This window comes from Dipodomys spectabilis, unplaced genomic scaffold (assembly GCF_019054845.1).
Source record: "Dipodomys spectabilis isolate Male_0828 unplaced genomic scaffold, ASM1905484v1 ptg000019l, whole genome shotgun sequence".
Lineage (NCBI taxonomy): Eukaryota > Metazoa > Chordata > Mammalia > Rodentia > Heteromyidae > Dipodomys > Dipodomys spectabilis.
Genome location: NW_024870696.1, coordinates 8,881,255 through 8,903,813, shown reverse-complemented (window position 1 = coordinate 8,903,813; position 22,559 = coordinate 8,881,255). Strand labels below are relative to the sequence as shown.

The 22,559-nt window shown below is 38.3% G+C and overlaps 1 protein-coding gene across 5 annotated transcripts in view; it reads right to left on the bottom strand.

Moving 5' to 3' along the window:
- Positions 1-22,559, bottom strand: part of Rgs7 (regulator of G protein signaling 7) — a 413,863-nt gene that overhangs the window by 156,998 nt on the left and 234,306 nt on the right. For all 5 annotated transcript variants that reach the window (XM_042674394.1, XM_042674397.1, XM_042674396.1 and 2 more), the window contains one exon: positions 21,087-21,183. In XM_042674394.1, coding sequence (XP_042530328.1) covers positions 21,087-21,183 — 97 coding nt within the window. The remainder of the gene's footprint in view (positions 1-21,086; positions 21,184-22,559) is intronic.

The window sequence follows — 22,559 nt, the reverse complement described above, 5'->3', positions numbered from 1 at the left end:
TATAATAAACACACGCTATTTCTAATGAGTTCAACTAGAAGGAGGTAAAAGCAAAATATTTCTTGATTTTCTCATTTGTTTTTAGGTCTAAGACTGAGACTTGAACTCAGTACCTGATGCTTTTGCTAGGCTTTTAACTTCAAAACCTTCCATTAAAATATCACATTGCAAGATATTCATAGGAGAGCTTGAGAAGGGACTGGCATAGGAGACCATCAAGCAAAGTCCCTCCTCTATAGGCAATATAAACAAAACTATCTCAACAGTATCTAGGCAGTATGCTCCATAGATCTTTCTAGAATCTGGCAAGATGGTTGGTCTGTCCAAAAACAATTGAAAGACCATATCTCATCCTTTTCCCATCTCATGGGAAGTTCTTGCATCTACCTGGGTCCAAAAGGCACAAAAGTTTCCCTACCACCCTTTTATGGGTATAGCTTCAAACAAACAAAGCCATGTAGATACAGTACACAAGCTACCTCTCAATTACAGAAGGACCATTTGCTGTGTTGTGTGTTACTGAGTTGTTCCAGTATGGTGCTGTTCTGTGGGAGAAGGGTAGTAGGGAGCTGAGGGCACACTGATCTTGCTTTTGCTATCTGTACAAGTGAACCAGTCTGAATACATGACATTTGAGCTTGCATCTTTACTAGTCCGACCTTTGTCCAAGGAACAAGCCAAAACTGGAGTTGGCATATTCCGAAAACTGGTACAAGAGACTCAAATTGCTGGGTGCCAGTGGCTCACATCTTTAATCCTAGCTACTCAGGAGGCTCAGATCTGAGGATTGCGGTTCAAAGCCAGACCAGGCAGGAAAGTCTGTGAGACTCTTATCTCCAAATAACCACCAGAAAACCATGGCTCGTGGTAGTGTTCTTGCCTTGAGCTGAATAGCTTAGGGACAGCGCCCAGGCCCAGAGTTCAAGCCCCATGACCAACTAGAGAGAGAGAGAGACAGAGTCAGAGACAGAGAGACAGAGAGACTCAAATTAAGCTACTAGAAATGAAGTGAGAATATTGTCTCATGAACAACAACAACAACAAAAAAAACAAAAACAAAAAAAAAAAACTTCAGGAACAGTTCCATCTAGTTGTTCAAAGGCTAGAGCTGAATTTTACTCCAGTTCTACCATCTTCTACACTGGCTTCACTTTCAGACAAATTTCATGTTCACATGTATGCTTTCTATCCTATCAGCCTATATAGATAGTTGCTTTGATGATTTTTAGCAAAATATGTTGGCCACAAGTCTGCTTTGCCATCTCTGAGGCACATTCCTTCCTCACCCTCAATCCAAAGGATTGATGTGCCCCCAAAGTCCATGGACGGACAGTGGGCTGACTCTGGGATTCCTCAAAGGAAATCTATGGAAATGGGGCAGAAGAGTGGGAGGGTATTTAAAGTCATTGACAGCCCCTCATCCCCGCCCCCTCCCCGCCACATTACCACTGATGTAAGATAATTCTGGCCTTGGAGATTTTGCTGTTTCACGATTTTCCAAAAAATCTTTAAGTTCAGAGACAAGCCAAATTGCTTAGCACTTGAGTGTAGCTATTTTTGAATTATTTACTGTTCTCTACCCCACTTGCCCCACAACCCTGAGCATTCATCTTCTGCTAAAAGGCCACCTGACCAAAAAGGTTCAGAGAAACATCCAATAACCTCTACTAAAAGGGTATCATACTTATTTTTAGCTTTGTGGTATTTGATCTTAATTGCTTTCAGCCTGTAATGACTTCAGTGAGATTTGTACATTTGAAGGCTGCCAAAAAAAAAAAAAAAGATGAAAAGGGGGAACAAGTTAGATATTAAAGAAAACCTCACTCACGCTCCAAAGAGGAAGAGTTTTACATTTTTAAAGAAAATGTTAGTTCTATTTTTATCTCCCTTTTGGGTATTATTGGTCTTAAGCTAACATAAAGAGAAATAGGTCAGCTAGCAAAAAGCTTTAAAGGCAAAAGATTTGATACTTGGGAGTTATTAACCTGTTACTCATAAAGCTTTGATACGGGGTAGAAGACAGATAATGTGAGCCTTCTATAGGTCCTCAAGATCTCAGAAATCTCAGAATTCTCGGCAAATATGTCTTTGAAGATTCCAAGGGAATTTATTCTGAAGGAGAAAAGTCAGTAAAACCTCGTGATCTCACGAAGATGGACAGGTCTGGAAAACTCCTACTAGACAGAACTATTAAAAGTAGCTTGTTATCTTAAGATGTCAAGGTGTGCACATGGATGGATGGTAGGCATGCTCATGAAGTTACATTAAGCTGGGTGCTCTCTGAACATTTTTCGTGATCAGTGTAGTTCCTTTTGAATGTCTTCTCTTACATCTATACTCCATAGCCAAACTCTACTGAAAATTTCTGTGAAGTTGGCAACACCAAATTCCTACCTGCAGTGATTTGCCACTTGAGGTTATCCTAAAGTAGTACTGAGCAAGAGGCAGGCCACCTTGAGAATCCGAGTGAGGCCACGAAGACTGTCCGACCTGCATCTAACACAATATATGCAATTTCAACTACCTTAATTGATCCAGGCTTTTTATTTCTGAGATGAAGTCTCTTATGGAGTAGCCTTCATTTACCTCTACATTTTATTTATTTAATCACTCCTATCCTGATTACTCCAACTTTCTTAATGGCTTCCCTCCGTGTAGCACAAAGTCAGCACTGAATGACACACTGTCTCCTTGGTAACTATTTCAGAAGTGTAAATTTGCTCTCACATTTCAGGAGAGCCAGGATAAGCATTTGTTGGTTTCATGCCTCACTCTAGGCAAAATTTTAACAGATAATCTGAAACTACACACACACATACACATTTGTACCACACAGTTGGGACCATATAATCAAGCTGAAGTTCCCACTGATATGAAGGAGAGGCAACAATTTATTGCTTGCACCAGTAATACACAAAATCACTCGAAAGTGGTACCTGGAGTCAACTTCTGTCCATATACTTAGTCACAGGCAAGGAAAAGTATAACGTGGGTTTATGAGAATAGTTTGTCTGTAATTTCTGCTGCACTTTGAAGGATTGACACCTGCCTTGTTCTCCCAAAGCACCAGGTACTTGCTCACCTGCGTGCCCACTGGCAGGCTCAGCCTAAAGTCCTCTCACCCCAGGTGAAACATTCCATTCTGGGCCTGGCCAAGGATACAAACCTTGGCCCCCAGGAAACCATAGCCCATTTTTTTTCTGCTTCCTTGTTAAGCACCATATAAACCTAGCCCCAAATCCAATACCTTGCACAACCTCCAAACCCCCAGGAAAGTCTTGCCCTTCTGCTGGCAATAAACAGTCTTAGACTGTTGACAAGTCAGGCCTATCCCTTTTGGGTTCTCCTCCATTTTCCTCATTACATGACTAACTGATTTCTGTTTAGATCCTAACTAACCATCCTTTGCACATTAAGTTCCTTCCTTCCTTCCTTCCTTCCTTCCTTCCTTCTTTCTTTCTTTCTTTCATTCTTTCTTTCTTTCTTTCTTTTTGGATTTGGTATTTGTGGGTAATTTCTGTTTTTAATTATGTGTATCTTCAAGCATTTTTTTAATTAATCAGTTTTTTTAATTGTGAAAATACCATGCAGAAGGGTTACAATTACATGAGCAAGGTAATAAGTACATTTATCAAGCATTGTTGCCTCCTCCTTTGTTTCCCCTTACCATCCCTGCCCTCCCATCTCTCCCCCCAACCCCCAGCCAAAGTTGTAAAGTTCATTTTTCAACATAATGTCTTGTATATCTCATCGTTGCAAGAACCTTAGGAAGAACCCAGTTGTCGAAGCCCCCAAGAAGGTTGATAACATGGCAGGAGCTACCAAACACCTCTCAGTCCTAACTCTCAACATTAACGGACTTAACTCTCCAATAATGCGACATAGACTGCCTAGTTGGATTAAAAAGCAAGTAAGTTATTTCTTATGGAAATCAAATTGCCTGTAGAAAGCAAAGAGGAAAGTTTTGCCTAATAAAGATCAAAGATCAATGTCTCAAAAGAAAGGGCAGAACTTTCAAAACTGTCACTTTTGTTCACAAGCTAAAATCTGACTTTGTATCAGTAATTCTCCAAATCTTCAGCTGAGGGGAAAGGACATGTTTTAAGTTAATTCCACACATGGAGCTAAGGACAAAACCAACAGTTCAACCTCATAACTTCATTTTTCTGCCTCTTTTCAGTTCAAACAAATCTCCAATCAACTTTTCCCCTTTGTGAATACCGCTTTCTATACAGGAAGTCAATGGCATTATCTTCAAATATTAATATCACATATGATTTTCATACGTGAAAGGCTTCAAGAGCATATTTATGTATGTACACACACATGCACACACACACATACACACACAGGTATATATATATGTATATGTATATATACATATACATATATATCTGGTTCCAGACATGGGGCTTGAATTCTGGACCTTGGCACTCTCCTTGAGCTTTTTTGTTCAAGGTTAGTGCTCTACCACTTAAATCCTAGCTCCACTTCCAGCTCTTCTTTAGTGCTTAATTGCAGATAAAATCTCATGGATTTTCCTATCCAGGCTAACTTCTAACAGTGATCCTCAGATCACAGCTTCCTCAGTAGATAGGATTACAGGCGTACCATTGGTGCCAGGTTAAGAATATAATTTTTAAATGAACAATTACCCCTTAATAATTGCTTATGACAAAATGTGACAAAAAGTTAAATTAAAACATTTTTTATTTTATTTTTATTTTGGGTGGTTGTGGGACTTGAACTCTGGGCTTGGGAGCTTGAAGTAAGGAAGCCATATTGGCCACATGGTGCATGGTAGGGTCTGGCATCTTGTCTTCATGCTGGGGGAAGGACCCACCTCCTCCCCATCACCTGCCTCCTAGGTAATGGGTGTGCCCACACACCTGGAGGCAGGGGCAGGCACTGACAGGTTACTGAATCTATCAGTCCAGTGCCTGGGACTGGGAATTTCCTGAGGATCTGCCCCCTGTGCCGACCTATTTAGGCCTGGACCAGCCTAGCCACCAGGACTTCATGCCACATTTGTTTCCATGATCGTGTCCTGTGTCCTGTCTCCTGGCTCGTCTCTAGTCATCATGGCATCCCAATTCAACTCTCCATTGGAGCTGAATTGGCTTGTTGGTATTGTTTTTGTTATTTCTTTCCTCTTTAGCATGTTTCCTAGATGGGTTATGTGTATTTGCATGCTGCAGGCATTTGTAACAATTGGCCACCTGCAGCCTGTTAACTGTATAATAAAGACTCCAATATTCTATATCTTAAAATGTGTCTTCTGGGATGATTTACCTTACAACAAGCTGTCCCTCAGCACTTCAGCTAGCACTCTACCACTTGAGCCACAGCACCACTTCTGATTTTCTAGTGGTTAATTGCAGATAACAATCCCACTTTTGGGCATTTACCCAAATGATCACAAACAAGACCATACTAAAGCTACCAGCACAACTATGTTTATTGCAGCATTATTAACCATAGCTAAGATATGGAACCAACCCAGATGCCCCTCAGTAGATGAATGGATCAAGAAAATGTGTTATATATACACAATGGAATTCTATGTGTCCATCAGAAAGAATGACATTGCCCCATTTGTTAGGAAATGGAAAGACTTGGAAAAAATTATATTAAGTGAGATAAGCCAGGCCCAAAGAAACATAGGTCCCATGGTTTCCCTTATTTGCAACAACTAGTATATGTCTGGCTCAAGCAGAAAAGGTCAGATAAATTGATGTTAGGGGAATGAACCCCAAGATAAGTATTTAAATGTTATTTTTCTTTCATGCAATTGTTTCTAACATATTTATAAGATGATTTCTATGTTGCTTTGTATGTCCCTCCTCCACAGTATAACCCCTGCTTTCACTGTATTTGATGCTGGTATAATTTGTGGAGGGGAAGGGCAAAAACAAATCGTTTAACTAGGGATACAGGTGGACCCATTGCAACAATGAGATGTACAAGTCATTATGTTGAAAAATGAACTTTACAACTTTGGTGGAGGGGAGGATCGGGTGGGGGGAGGTAGGGGGAGTATGGGAAGGGATGGGAAGGGGAAACAAAGAGGAGGCAACAATGCTTGATAAGAAATGTATTCGTTATCTTGCCCATGTAATTGTAACTCCTCTGTACGGTATTCTCACAATAAAATAAAATAAAAAGATAAAATAAGATAAAAAAAAGAATCTCATGGACTTTCCTGCCTGGGCTGGCTTTGAACCTCAATTGTCAGATCTCAACATCCTTAGAAGCTACCAAGCCACCAACGCCTGGCTAAAATCTTGTATTTTATACAGAAAATATGTTTCCCTGGCAAATTAGACAGTCAGCAAATAAATATAGAATCATATAAATATTAAATACAATATGTATTTCACTGAAATACATAATATATAATATACAGCATATATAGAGTATATAGTAATATAAGCATATATATATGCATTCGCATATACATATGCACGTACATATGTGCTAATCTGGCACCTCTAATGATCTGCATGTTTTAATCTATTCTTGTTCTGCCTATATTAGATTATCATACCTTAAGATACCTATCAACTGTATTACTAACAGTAACACCTAGGGCAAGTCACTTAACTGCTCCTTGATTATCCCTGTAATGCTGCAGATATACAAAACAATGCCTCTGTCAGTTGGCACCTACTGAGTGCTGAGTATTAGGCCACACTGGGTAGGACTGCCAGTAAGGCTATGATAGCCACTAAGACCAACACCTATTCATGATCACATGTGCCTGAGAGCTGAGCTGTCATTTATAACCCAATGCTCTCATTTGAAAATATGAGAAGATGGAGTAAAATCCAAGTCCCCCCCCCCACTACTGTGTATACTTTCCACTATTCCAGGCAGATTTAGGACTATTTACACTAGAATTTGAGAACAGGCAATGTTCTGAATGTTAACTTTAAAGCAATCAAATATAAATGTGGAGCAGTTTTACTGGCTCTGGAAGAGTGTGAAAATTGGGTCCAATTTCTTGATTTTCCCTCAAGAAACCCACCTACAGTAGTAAAAACCAGTAAGGCAGAGTTGTGTCTTTCCAGAGTTTTCTGAGGGGAAGAAAGTGCCTGAAGTCCTGGGTACCAAGCAAATAAATAGGCTAGGTGCTCTTCCCATTGTGGAGGAACTAAGAAGTGAAATTTTGCTTGAGGGTCCTGGAATCTCAGCTCTACCTTAACTCATTAATCTATTAAGATTAGCATTAGCTGAATAGCTACCTTAAGCCAAGCCCAGAATTCTACAGAGATGCAAATTGAGAGGTGACTATTGCTCTGCAGGCACATAAAGCCTCTGCTGCAAAGCCTACCTTTCATCCCTCACTCATCCCATATTACTATGGCTTAGTGTTGTTTTAATTGCCTGTCTCTAGGGTTAATTTTGGTTTCTTTTCTAAAGAAAGCATTGTCAATACATTAATTCAAGGAAGTAAAGATCTTTCCCTACCTCAGCCCCATCCCATCAACAACAGTATTATTTCTAGATATTAAAAATGATAATCCACCAAAAATAAGCTTTCTTAGTCTGTTCCTTAAAGCAAAGGCAGCATTTGTGAGCAATGATTTCCAGAGTATTACAAAATAAAAATGCAGTATGTGGAAATCACTTAAATCTTCTGAAACAAACTTGCAGGATGATCTCTGACTTCTGCTGCATTCTCTCAATTCATGGTCTACATGTTTATTCTGACTTCATCAGAATAAACAAATTGGTAAACAAAGCCCAAGTGTGATTTATTTCAGAAAAAATCTCAGTATCAACATATAATCGTATTACATTCAAATGATGAGGTACAAAATATAGTCCACTGGCTTTTTATATCCCTAGAAGATTTGGGGTTGATAGAAGCAGTTACTACTTGTAAGGAGGAAAATATTGAACACATTAAGAAGTATTAGAGGTTATGCAGCATCTTGAGAATTGAGAATGATTATTATTTAATGGAAGTTTCATTTGTTGAGGATGTAATAAATACCTTTTGAGAATCTACTAAGAATGCCTTGTGCCAGATACCACAATGTGTCCAATATAGGTAATTTGTTGGTCTTACAACACATTAACAGTGTAATATGAAAGAAGAAGTCAAAACCAGGCCTCTGGAGGTGGTAATAAAATTATTATATAATAGTAATAACTGTAATAATATTTCCACTTATTGCTCACTTTTATCTTCTGTGTGCACTAATTGAAAGTTTTGAATCTTCCATTGATAATATTACCAATAAAAGAATACAACTCAAATATCCCTTCCTTTTTTGTTCATCTCTTTTGCGTACATTATCCGTCAGTTTTTAAATGGTGTGTTTTCTATTTTTGTCATACCCCACAACCTTTCTTAACACCTTATATGGTCTATAGCCAAAGAGTCCATTGGCGCAATGACATTATTAAAAACTAGGCAATAAGACCCTTGGGTCTCTTTCATAGGCTTTTATTAGGGCTGAACCTGTTCTTAAGCTGAACTTGACATTTAAAAAAAAGAAACATATTACTTTATATCTCATAAATTTGGATCTCTTGAATTTTCTAGACCTTCAGGCAGCCAGGTGCCACTTTTTTCTCCCTTCCCTTCTGTCCCCTCCTCTCCTTCCTCTTCTTTTCCTCCCCACTCTTTCTTTCACCCTCCCTCCCTTTTTTCTCCCTCCCTCCCTTCCTCCCTCCCTCCCTTCCTTTCTTCCTTCCTTTGGTCCTTTCCTCTCGTTATATTCTCACTTGTTTAGTACATAATCTGTAGTGACATAATCTATATATTTGGAGATTCCATTAATACTGACTAAAATAAAATTCAAGACCAGCTGGGATTTTATTGCCTTACAAACAGTTATTTGCACTATGCTTTCCTCCTTCTATATCAGTCTGAGTGATACAAAAAGAGCTCCAGATATTACCTTGTACTGTTATGTTTTCTGGACATGTACTAAGGTTTTGAAAAATAATCAATATAGTACACCAATTCCCCCTTCCCCTAAAGTGGAAAAGAGAAGTTACAGTCTCAGTGAGGCTCCCATACTTCTTTCCTGTATGAACCCCATATTCTTGTGAATCCTGTCATAGTCCCACCAAGAGATCTCAGAACTCTAGGTCCATTATGAGGCATGGAGTCTTTTTGAAAAAGCTTCTGAAGGACAGAAACACAGTATTCAGTAGAAACAGTGACATATGTCTCTTAGGAAAAAAAATATGTGCATTTTGGCCCCTCATTACTGAAGTCAAACATTCTTCAACAGAGATCAACTGTGATCTGGTTGTGCTGGCAAAAGTCTCTGCTCTACCAAGGACATCAGCGGGAGAAGCCATGGCAAGAAACATAGGGCAAGAGAACTACACTAGAAAACTAGCTAAGCTCGTGTCAGAGAAGTCTCATCTGTAGGCTTTGATAAGCATATTTATGTATTTTGATAGAATTTTGCAACCTTGGAATGGAGATATTTGAAGGGCACAGAGTTTGGAATAAGCCTGCATGAGTTAGAACGAACTCAGAGGCCTTGATGTAACTTTTGCTATAACTCAGCAGACACCCAACAATGATGTTTTAATATTTTTCTTCCAAGCTCATCTCAAGTTCAAATAAAAGTCACTTAAAATATTAAATTTAGATGGTCAGAAAGCATTTTAGGAAACAGCACCCCTATATGCCATTACTGAGAAAGAGACAGCTCCTGAGTTCAAATGAATGAAAAAAATCACAACAAAAAGCTGAGGCTACACTCAAAGCATTTGGTATCCCTGAGTTGTACTGCTCCACCAAGCATTCTGGTGAAAATGAGTTAAGTCAGAGTTCACACTGCATCTTGGCCAGAGCAAATTGAAGCAATCACACTTGAAAACAAATCCTTCACAAGCACAGTGAAAGTAAATGGCTAACCTTGAAATTTTCAGTGGGATTTGGCTATTAGAAGGAAAATAATGTAGAATACATGGCAGGGCATTTCAATGGCTAAGATTAAAATGTACTCTCTGTAACCCCTTCCATGCGCTATTTAGAAATAAGGAACATAAAATCCAGTGAGGATGAAAACGTTCCAATGGCAAAAAATACATTATATATTTAATTCTCACATGTGTTTACACATATCATATAAAATTATTAATATCAAATAAAACTTAGATGTTTTCCCTTAGAATCTGTCTTTTTGTATATAGGGCACCTAAATAGATTATAAGAAGGTAGAGAGGAAGTTTTCTTTTTCCTTCCTACATAGGTCTTGTTAAGGATTTTTGTTTTAATCTTAAAATGAAAGAAGGATTTTCTTTTTCATAGCTGCAATTTGAGAAGGGCAATGTGGCTGCGCTGTGGTGGTGGGTGAGATAAAGAGTAATAGAGAGACTAGTTTAGGAGTCAATTCCCTAGTTCAGAATGGGCATGATACTAGAATAGCTGGTCATAAACCAAGGCATTTGGTTATTTTAAAGAAAACATACACAGAACTGATTAAAGGAAAATAGATGTGAGAAGAAGAGGCTATAGGAAGAGTCAAGGTGACTTCAGCATTTCTAAGGTGTATGATCATTAGTGATATAACACAACAGAGTGGAGAGTCAGACAACAAACATCATTTTGAAAATGTTGTGGTATCCAGATAGAAATATTATATAATAGTAAGTTAAATTTGGTGGACTTTGGAAAAAATAAGGAATATATATATATATATATATATATGTATATATATATATACACGTATGCATGTGTATACATATATATGCATAAAGATTTCACAACATTCAAAATTAAAGCCATGGTGTGGATGACACTGTGGTAAGAAAGAAAATAGAGTACAGGGCTGGAAAGGTGGTTCCGTGGTAGAGCGCTTGCCATGCATCCATGAGGTCCTGGGTTCGATTCCTCAGCACAACATTATCAGAAAAAAGCCAGAAGTAGTGCTGGTAGTGCTGTGTCTCAAGTGGTAGAGTGCTAGCCTTGAGCTGAAGAGCTGAGGGACAGCTCCTAGGCCCAGAGTTCAGCCCCCAAGATCGACAAAAAAAAAAAAAAGAAAAGAAAAGGAAAAAGAAAAAAGAGAGTACAATTTTATCCATATGTCCCTTTCTCAATGCCCCTGAGATGGTCTTCACAGGGTAGTCAAATTTCATTCTTCACTCAATCCACTGAATTATGAATTTATATGGAAAGAAAATTTGGATATCATTAAATCTCATCTCTAACTTTCCAAAGTAAAGAAACAGAAGTTTTATTCAAGGCCCTAATGACCCCCTGAAAACACAAAACTAGGTCTTTTGGACCAATATTAGAGCCAAATGTCTCAAGGCAATGTTAAAAGGAGAGCAATGTAAGATTCTGGGTACCTAGAAGTCTGCATATTCTGGTCTATATTTGCTTGTTGTGCTGCAGAATCACATGTATATGATGCAAAGTTCAAACCAAGGTGGTGGGGAAAATGGGAGTAGGGTCTTAAATTGGAGCCATGGTGTGTATTAGTACATAACTGGGCCAAAGGCCAGACTTCTAGCCCATCCATTTGCTTCTCTACAAAACACAGATAAGCAATGATACCTTGAAAATTGTTAATGTAACTAGGCTCCCAAATTATTAACTGTTTTCCTTAAAGATCTGATAAAAATAGCAAAAATTTATTATTAAAAAAAAACTTCTCCAGGTGCCAGTGTCTCCTAACTAAATCTCATTTGAGTATGGTGGTACCTGTCTATTACTCCAGCAAATCTGATAGCTAAAGCAGACAGATCATGAGATCAATTCCAGCCTATAGGCTGCATAACAATATCCTGACTCAAAAAGAAGACAAAATAAAATAAAAGGAGAAAAAGAACTCTCAAAAACTTCTCTAAGGCTTATTCAATTCTATTGAAACACTTAAATATTGAAAAGGCAATTACCCCTCCTCTCATCATCTTTAAGACTATCTATTATGTGCTATAATACTCTTAAAACTCTACATAGCAGCCATGACAATGAATCAAAACTATGTATCCAAATAATATAGATTTTATCATATATTATCTAGAAATAAAACACAAAAAGCACTATTTCAGTCTCTTCTTAAAAAGCAGCTGAATAGCTATGTTCTCAGATTTAATTTACTCCAATAAGATAAATAGCACAGTTAAAAAGTCCTATCAAAAATGAACCAAATACCCTTAGAATGTGAAGCTAATCATTTCCTCTATTATTCATAAACTCATATACTCTGTCTGGATTTGAATCTCTATTCTGCTTACATTCAGAGTTCAAATACAAAGGATTTTCAGCAGATATGAGGTCATAGCTAGCTGTACCACAGATTTTTCAGATGAGAAGAATAAACATTGTATGTTACAGGATATGAATTTCAAGGGAAATAGCTATCATGCAATAATAAGACCTAAGGAAGGGATTCATTTAAAGAAAACCCTCAGCAAAACCTCAGAATACATTCTTAGCCTTTAAAGTCAATCCTTGCAATTTGAAGATACAATTGTGTAAAAGTTGTTTAAGCATTTCTGTGAAACTCATCTGCAGTAAAATTTGAACTTCATCATTTTTGATATTATGATAGTGCACTTCTGGTCAAAGTCCAGAGATAGCTACCCTTGAGTGAGAAGTCTGGGAAAAATCATTCCCCAATGCATACCTAGCTGCACAGGACTCACTCATCTCTCTCCTCAATATGGCTTGAAGCTCTTTACAAATAGTAATGTACCTGACACACACACACACACACACACACACACATACACTAAATTAAAATAACAATGAAAGTCAAGGAAGAAAAAGAAAAGTAGGTAAGTCAGTGATGTGTCAGGTGATTGATATGTCAAGTGATAAAATGTAAATGAAACAAATTTCTCAATGAACTTCCTGCAAACTAGAGAAAAAAAAATACAAAAGGGACATCAGCTCTAGGTCATGAATCAGAAGGGGCATAGTTCCCTAAGCTATCTCTGCAGGTGGTAGGGACAGGACTGATCCAAAGAAATCTCCATCTAGCATGGAGGGTCTGTCTAACCTTCTCCTTTGTCTTTGGACAGTGGAAGTCAACAGTTCAAATCAGTAACTCCAACAAAAGTGAAGTTTCTCTTCAAATATTTTATTTTAGAATAAATTTATTTCATGCATTTCCTAAGCAACAATACATGAAGTAAATGTGGTTGTGACCTTGCAAGAAATACAAAAGAATATATAAAATCTAACTTAAAAGTTTCTGCGCCCTTATGCTGACCTTCAAAAAGGTGTTTATTTCTGAAGTTTAGAAGCTTGCTGAGCAAACTTGTAATGTGTGGCCATTTAGACAGTTGTATGTTTTGGTTGAATATCTGTTAAAAGCACTTACACAGTTCTGCCACTCCACATCACTCAAACATTTAGTATAATCTATTTCTTGGCTAAAATGCAAGTATTAGCTCTCAATATTCAGTAGAGTAACTGGAGTATAGAGTTTATTTAACTAGTGCCTGTTGAATCTTTGAAAATCCTAGAGGAAAGTACTGGTAATATGCATCTAAAACTAGCAGATGCCAATTTCATGTACACACTATTTTTTGTTGTTGTTATTTGTACTGGGGCTTGAATCAAAGCCTCACACTTACTCAGCTGGTACTCTATCACTTGAATCATACCTCCAGCCCCGCTTTTTGCTGGTTATATTGCAGTCTAGCAAATTTTTCTGCTAGGATGTCCTTGAACCTACAGATCTGAGTAGCTAAGATTACAGGCATGTGCCTTTAGCAAACAGCTTATATACTTTTTATCTGTTTTCAAATACTGACCCATTGATTCCAGGCCAGACCTACTAAATTAGACTACTGCAGTTCAGGTTTGGAAATCTGTATTTTTACATGCTCTTCTTTATCCCAATGAATCTGTTGTACCTATGCTGCACTTAAACATTTGCTCCAGCCCCAAATGTGAATTTCCCTTGTATAAAAAATTGTCTGAGCCAGGCGCTGGTTGCTCAGGCCTGTAATCTTAGCTACTCAGGAGGCTGAGATCTGAGGATCATGGTTCAAAGTCAGCTCAGGCAAGAAAGGTTGTGAGACTCTTATCTTCAATAAACCACTCAAAAAACTGGAAGTAGAGCTGTGGCTCAAGTGGTAAGTGCGTGAGTTGAGCTGAAGAGCTGAAGGACAGTGCCCAGGCCCAGGGTTCAAACCCCACAACCAACAATAAAAAAATAATTGTATGCACACTTATTATTATAATTCTTTTGCAAATGTAAGGATTATGTGTCTAATATGTGTGAAAGGGGAATCACTCTGTAAACTGGAATATTAACATGAGAAAAGTTTAAAAGAGGAAAGGAAAGCAAAGGTGGGTACTCTATGGTGGAGGCTTAAATAGATGTGGAAAATGAGGGATGATTTCAATAATGCCATTTCCAGATGCGTGCTCCTGACACCCAGGACAAGGGCTGCTAAGCCACCAGATGCTGATTATGTTCTTCCTCATGCTCTCTGCATATTTTGTTCTGTGTGCAAACATGGTTCCTCCCTTTCCCTCTACATAAGGCTCCTAGACAGCCCTAATGGCTTATGTCACCTTATGTCAGAAATGCATACGCCCAGGCAAGGCCATGTGTCTACTCCCTCCCTTCCCTCCTTGAAATCCTAGGAATATTAACAGAATTCCAGGAGAGAAAAAGCTGATGACCAGGCTGTGCCCAGCATCCATGGCTAATCTTATTTCTTTGTATGGTGGTCCCAGGTCACATGACAAAGATGGAGCTGCCTGAGCTATCTCTGCAGGTAGTAGAGACAAACATAGTGGTGTGGCTTGATCCACAGTGTGTGGCTAGATCTACCCAAGGACATCTTCATCTACACTAGCATTGGAGGTTCTGTGCAAATACTTCCCTTTTGTCTTAGGGCCAAGAACATCAGCAGGTAGAAACCAACAATTCTCAAACCCCAAATATTAGAAACATCACAGTTATATAGCTGAAAAAAGAAAATAGCAGGGGAAAAAAATAAAAGGGTCTTTGATGTGAATCTGGGTTAGAATCCCAGATGTTTTCAGGGGAATGGATTGCCTCAACCCTTTCTCAACACAGCTGCTTCCTTTGAGGTGGAGGCTAGTCTAACTTGGCTACCATGGCACACGTTTACCTTTGAAGCATGGGTGCTACTTGGTGGAGCGAGCTCTTCACATCCCTTCCCAAAGCGGTTGACATCCTCGCTAGAGTGGTTGCTCAGGGTCGTGGCTTGGAAACACAGAAAGTAGAAGGAACTTTACATGTCAATCACTCCTTCTCCCCATGATGATTTAAAATTGAAATAATAACAACAAAAGTATAGATTGACTAAGGTGGGGAGTGAGGTGCTGTGACTTAGGCAAGAGAGCAGAACAGCTGGCCAGAGTTGCCAAAAGGGAACAAGAATTGTCTCTACAAGCAAGGGGGTCAAGATACCCAGATACCCAAGTGATACCTGGAGCTCAGTCTCATCCAGCTTTCCCACTCAAAGCTCAAGAATTTGTAAGTACACATTAGGTCCATGCTTCTTAAACTTCATTGTTAAGTTGGAAGATGTAATTTAGTGGACCAGTGGGGCTTTCCTAATATGTTTCCAGGTGATGCTTACACTATCTGTACCCAGAACACATTGATCACACACAGACTACAGAGAACATACACTGACAATCTGAAAAAAAAAATGTAGATGAACCATGTTGGAATCCTTTTGCTTTTATGGCATGGTCCCTGAACAAAAATAAAACCAGACTCCTGTCTCCAGTGGCCACACAACCTTCCTTTGAACAATGCAAGGTTTCATTAGCATTGACACAAGATTCTACCAAAGCTGCTGGGCACCCGTGGCTCATGCCTGTAATCCTAGTACTCAGGAAGCTGAGATCTGTGGATCACAGTTCAAAGCCAGCCCGGGAAGGAAACTTGGTGAGAGTGGAAGGAAACTCGGTGAGACTCTTATCTCCAGTAAACCACTAGAAAACCAGAAATGGTGCTGTGGCTTAAGCAATAGAGTGCTTGCCTTGAGCTGAAGAGCACAGGGACAGCTCCCAGGCCCAGAGTTCAAGCCCCATGATCAACAAAAAAGAAGATTCTACCAAAACTGATGAAGTTAGCAGACTGTTTCATTAGCAAGACTGCAATAGGATGTAGCAAAGACTCACAAAGTGAGAAAAACAAGAGCAGGAAGAGCCTGGTCAGTTAGAAACAGGAAGGAAATTGAGAACACCTTGATGCCCAGAGACTATGGTAAAGATACGGGAAGGAAAATTGCTAAAAATGAATGAAAAAAATCTATGAAAGTAAATAAGGATTGAGCTCATTATACTTTGAAATTGTTATAAAGAGGCTGATGGGTGTCATACATCATACTGGAAATACCAAATCTACAGCAAAATATCTAATTCAATTATTAGATAGAGATAGATAGCTTTTGATAAGCTCCAGAGAACATAAAGGAAAACCTGAAGTCAATCACATTAATGCATTATAACTTCAATTTATATCCTCATTTAATAGCTGCATTGTTACTTTATATTAATGAACAGTACAACAATTATAAGGTATCTCCAAGATTTATTCTCAATCTATATACTCAATTCTACTGTGCTATTAAGGTATTTATATCATCAATCAAAAATTCTGCCAACAGCATGTTGCTCTGGCATTGCAATTTGAAAAACTTAGTAAAAAATTTCAGACTCCAAAGGAGTAGATGCCTCAAACTTTATCCCAGCTTAATATGCTGACCAAATCATTTTTGTTTAGCCTCTTTATTCTTATAAACATTCTTGTGTTGGGGTAGCATTAGATCAGTCATGTCCAAGTGAATGGAGAAGTTTCCAGTACAACCAGAAAGCTCAGTGCATTTATCTACTGGATTCTGAAGAAGCTCAGCTTATCACTGTTATTAGCCCGAGAAAATACCAAATACATCTTTTCATATTTGTGTTTAAATATAAGGTTTAACTGAGTCCATGGCTACAGTGACTATAATTTTCTTTAGGAGTGGTGGACATACACAAAGTACCTGCCGTAAGAAAGACAGCCTGGCATGGCTGTCCATGGCTATAATCCCACCTACTCAGGAAGTGGAGGGAGGTGTATCTCTGCCATATGGCTCAAGTGGTAGAGTGCTTCCTTAGCATGTGTAAAACTCTAGGTTCAATGCCCAATACTCCCTACCCTACAAACAAACAAACAAAATTTGAAAAAATGAAAGAAGAAAATTGTGGCCTGTGCCAAGGAGCTCTAGAGTTCCCTCATAATCCTTCCTGTAATGTTTTCAGGGGGTCTGTTTTTACTTCAAGGCCTTTGATCCATTTGTAGTTGATTCTGGTGCAGGGTGATATACAAGGATCTAACTTTAGTTTTCTACAGGTATTTAACCAATTTTGCCAGCACCATTTACTTAAGGGGCTGTCTTTCTTCCATCCTATTTTTTTTGGCTCCCTTATTGAAGATTAGGTGGCTATAGGTGTGCAGGTTCATTTCCAGGTCTTCAGGTCTATTCCATTGGTGGTCAGGTCTGTTCTTGTTCCAATACAATGGAATTCTATACTTCCATCAGAAAGAAAGACACATCAATTTGTAAGGAAATGGAAGGACTTGGAAAAAAATCATATTAAGTGAAGTAAACCAGACCCAAAGAAATATAGATCCCATGGTTTCCCTTATTTGTAATAATTAATATCTGTCTAGAATAGTCTTAGGAGAAGAGCAAAATAATTCAATAGCTACCTACATATGACCATATAAGATGGTGCAAAGCAAAATGAACTCCAAGACATGAACACAAGAGGTTTTTCTTTGTTGTTGTTGTTTTTAAAGTACTATGTGATTTTTTTTTGTTTCTTGTGTATGTTCTTCCCCCTAAGGTATATCCTCTGTTGTCACTGTATTTGATTTTGGCACCCTGGTATTGTATATGCATCTATTTGAATTAGGGAAGAGAAGGGGAACAACAGAATGGTGAGAAAAAAGGACAAGGGAGGGAACCAACGCAACAGCGATATACACAAGACAATACGTTGGAAATGATCTGTACAATTTGGGTGGGGGCTAGGGGGGAGGGAAAGTAGGAGAAAATTGAGGGAAACTGTAATAAGGTTGACAAGAAATGTACACATTACCTTACTTATGTAACTGAAACCCCTTAACAATTAAAAAATTATCCCTAAATTCCTTTATTTTTAAGGATAACACTTATCTTTAAGACTAGAGTGAAAAACTATAAATTTCTGCAAAAATTTAAAAAAAGGAAAAGAAAAAAGAGAGACAAGCCTGGTATAATTGTGTATACCTATAATAGGAGTAAGAAAACAGAGTGGGTTTGGACATTTACCCAAACAATCAATCACAAACAAGGCCATACCAAACCTGTCAGCATAACCATGTTTTAGCAGCATTATTTACCATAGCTAAGATATGGAACCAACCCAGATGCCCCTCAGTAGATGAATGGATCAAGAAAATGTAGCATATATACACAATGGAATTCTATGCCTCCATCTGAAAGAATGATATCGCCACATTTGTAGGAAATGGAAAGACTTGGAAAAAGGTATATTAAGTGAAGTAAGCCAGGCCCACAGAAACATAGGTCCCATGGTTTCCCTTGTTTGCAATGACTAGTACATGTCTAGGACAAGCAGAGAAGGTCAAAGGCCATGTACATATGACCACATGAGATAATGTTAAGCAAAATGTACCCCAAGACAGGGACACAAGTGGTTTTTTCTTGCTTGCTATTGTTTCTAATGTACTTATAATGCACTATGTGATTCTTTTGTTTCTTTTGCATGTTCCTCCCCCCACGGTATAACCCCTGTTTTCACTGGATTTGATGTTGCTGTTCTGCATCTTGTGTATACATTTTTATATCAAAAAATTAAAATTTTAATGTAGCATCTGTACGCAGGGAAGTAAAACCATATCTAAATAATGGACCACTCAAACCATTTCCTTCTGCCCTTGGCTTTTCCGTCTTCTTGTCATTTTCTCACCCTATTCCCCAATATTCTGTTTTCAGATACTTTTTAGCTTGTAATTTGCAGAGGGGAAGGGATACAGTGGAATGCTGTAAGTAGGGATGCAGGTTGAGCCATCGTGACGACGAGGTGTACAGGCCACTATGCTGAAAACGAACTTTACAATGTCTGGGTGTGGGGGAAATGAGGAGTTGGGGTGGTGGGGAGGGAAGTGATGGTAGGGGGAAAACAAAGGAGGAGGTAACAATGCTCCTTATGAAATGTACTCATTACCCTACTCATGTAACTGTAACCCCTCTGTACAATATTTTTACAATAAAAATACATGAATGAATTTTAATTATGAAAATTGTATCACCATAAAACTTTTATTTAAAATTGGAAGTAATAAAAAATACTCATAGGGAAAAAGAAAGAAAACAGAAGTGTAGAGCTAGAGGAGGAAGAAGAGGATACGGATACAGCTGACTACAGAATGAAAAGAATTTAACAATGTGCATGGTCTAAAGTAGATGGTGGATGTGCAGGCACATGAAAGTGAGTTAAGGTAATTTGTAGTAATTAGTATATATCTAGGATAATCTTAGCAGATGAGCAGAATAGCTCAATAGCTATGTACATATGACCGTATAAAATGACATCCAAGACATGGTCATAAGAGGTTTTACTTTGTTGTAGTTTTTAATGTAGTATGTGATTTCTTGTTTCTTTTGTGCTTTTCCTCCCTATGATTTACCCCCTGTTGTCACTGTATTTGATTTTGGTACCATGGGTATTGGATATACATTTATCTGAACTAGGGAAGGGAAGGAAAACAACAAAATGGTGAGACAAAGGACAAGGGCAAAGCTATGCAACAATGACAATACTTTGGACAAGACAATATTTTGGAAAAGATCTGTACAACTTGGAGGAAGGGGATTGGGGTGGAGGGAGAGAGGGAGAAAAATGAGAGCGTGGATAATAAGTTAGAAAAGAAATGTACTCACTTCCTGACTTATGAACTGTAACCCCTCTGTACACCACCTTGATAATAAACTTTTCTAAAAAAGAAAGTTAAGGTAAAATAAGAAGGCACCTGTGTATTAGAGGGAAGTATCTTATTGTATCTGCCAGCTACTTTCCCTTTGTTCTCTCTGAGATCAGCACAGCTATTGTAGCCTGCTTACCTACTGCTTCTTGTGGTCCTGGTTCACAGGAAACATGGCAAGATCATTGTACAGGAGGAGTCCCACTAAGGCCGCCCATTCATATGCAGCTTTGCCTCCAACTCCCATCACTAACTCCACAGAGGCTTTGGCCCTTCTGATCTCAACTCTCCCATAAACCATGCTGGAATACGGCAGACACTCCAATTCCCACGGCAGCCCCCTTCATTGCCTCCTGGAGTCAGAGCACAGACGTATAACTGCTTTTGCCACCGTTTTCTCTAGAGTTCATCTATCCATTTCTAATCAAACCTATTTATTTTTAGTTTTTCTGTTTCTAATAATGATTTCTTTATTCCCTCTGTCACACAATTATAAACAAACATGTTGAGCCATATCTTCTTTTCATCTCACACACCCAGTTATCCATTAAATCCACTAATGTTTGCTTTCAGAACCTGGATATAGGAATTATGATACCCATTGTGTTCCCACAAAAGCCTCCTGCCTTTCATAGCAATCTAGCCCTCACTGAATGTCTTTAATACAAGCACAGTCATCACAGCATGGAGATGTAAAACGTTTGCATGGTGATACAAAATGTCAGAGTCTATATGTTTCTCACACAATGATATTGTTGGATTTCAGACACTTTCGCATTCGGTCCATTTCCATTTACCCTCTCTCTCTTCCTGCCCCAGCAGCCTGCTCAGCACTGCAAGCACAGCTACATGGGGCCCATATCATACATCCTCATATATTTTCATAATTTTTTTTAGTATTTTTACTTTTGTCTGTATAACTAACAGAGTAAGGCTATGAATTTTGGATTTTATGTTTTGTTTTACTCTTATTTCTACTATGCCAGGAGATAAGGAACACAACATGGGTGTTTGTATGTAGTTATTAAATAAGCAGTTAGAGAGTTTCAAGAGTAAATGGCTAGAATAAGCTTTTTGGATAGATCAAAGCTGCTGGAGAAAACAGAGCTAAGCTGAATACCTACTTACCAGAGAAAACGCTAGGAATCTTAGACAGAAAGCTTTTGACAGTGCGGATAGGAATTCCATTTTTTTCATCTTGCATGCGTGCGATGACATCTTCCATCTAAACAACAGAAATAAAATCAATAAACACTTTAGAGCTTTTGGAAAAAGACAGTTTTCACAATTTCAACCACTCATCTTTCCAAACTAAGAGAGTCACACATTCTTACCTGTCTTTATTTTTGTCTACTAATATTTTAAAGTCTGATTATCAGGAGTTGGAAAAAATAGAAAGGAAAAAAATATGACTGTTTTAGGGTGACTTAAGCTATAGTAAAAATTCTGATTTCTTTAGACAGTTCTTGGATTTAAATTCAGTGCCTAGAGCTTGTTTAGTTGGAAGCAGGCTTCTGCCCTTTGTGCCATGCCAGTAACATAACTTTTTGCTAGTTATTTTGGAGACAGAATCTTACAGACTTTTCTGCCTAGGCTGGCTTCAAACCTTTATCCTGAGTCTCCTGAGGAACATTGTCTCCCTCTGGGGTTCATATTCTGTGGCCATAAAAGGTGAGATAAAACTATTTATTTCTGAAAAGCTGTCACAAACCAGTTATATGAAATTCACGGGACTCAAGTTATCTCTACTCAACTCAGAAGCAAAGAAAACAGAGGGCTTAAAAGAACGTGGATTACTCTTTAAGAAGAAGGTTCCAATAATTTGGTTTAATATTTGAGTTCTACAAGTTGCATGAAAAAATCAAGACAGATCGCCAGCAACTACTTGTTCTATTTCCCAATGTGAAATGAAAACAAACACAAAAACACACATATGCATATACACAGATGTCCATCGATGCATAAATATATGCACACATGCACACACACACACACACAATGAACTTCATACCATAAATTTCTGCCTAATCAGCAGATTCCCCTCCTGTCTTTCAACCTTGTTAGTATCCTTTTTAAAAAAATTATATTTATAATTTTATTTGACTTATTTTTATTATCTTTAAGTGGTTATACAAAGGTGTTACCATTTAACATCAATTTATAAATACAATGAATCTTGACTGACATCAACCTTTTCATCATTCTTTTCCATTCCTTCCCTTAATTTTTCTAGTTTCATAGAAAATGTATTAAATAAATATGATGACTGCATTTTAGTATATTCTTTTGTTTTGTTTTGTTGTTTTTTTTCTGTGTGTGAAAATACCATACAGAGGGGTTACAATTACATGGGCAAGGTAATGAGTATATTTCTTATCAAGCGTTGTTGCCTCCTCCTTTGTTTCCCCTTCCCATCCCTTCTCCTCTCTCCCCCTCCCCTCCCCCCCTCCCACTATCACCCCCCCCCCCCCCGCTGCCAAAGTTGTATATTTCGTTTTTCGACATAACGACTTGTACATCTCATTGTTGCAATGGGTCCACCTGTATCCCTATTTAAACGATTTATTTTTTCCCTTCCCCTCCACAAATTATACCAACCTC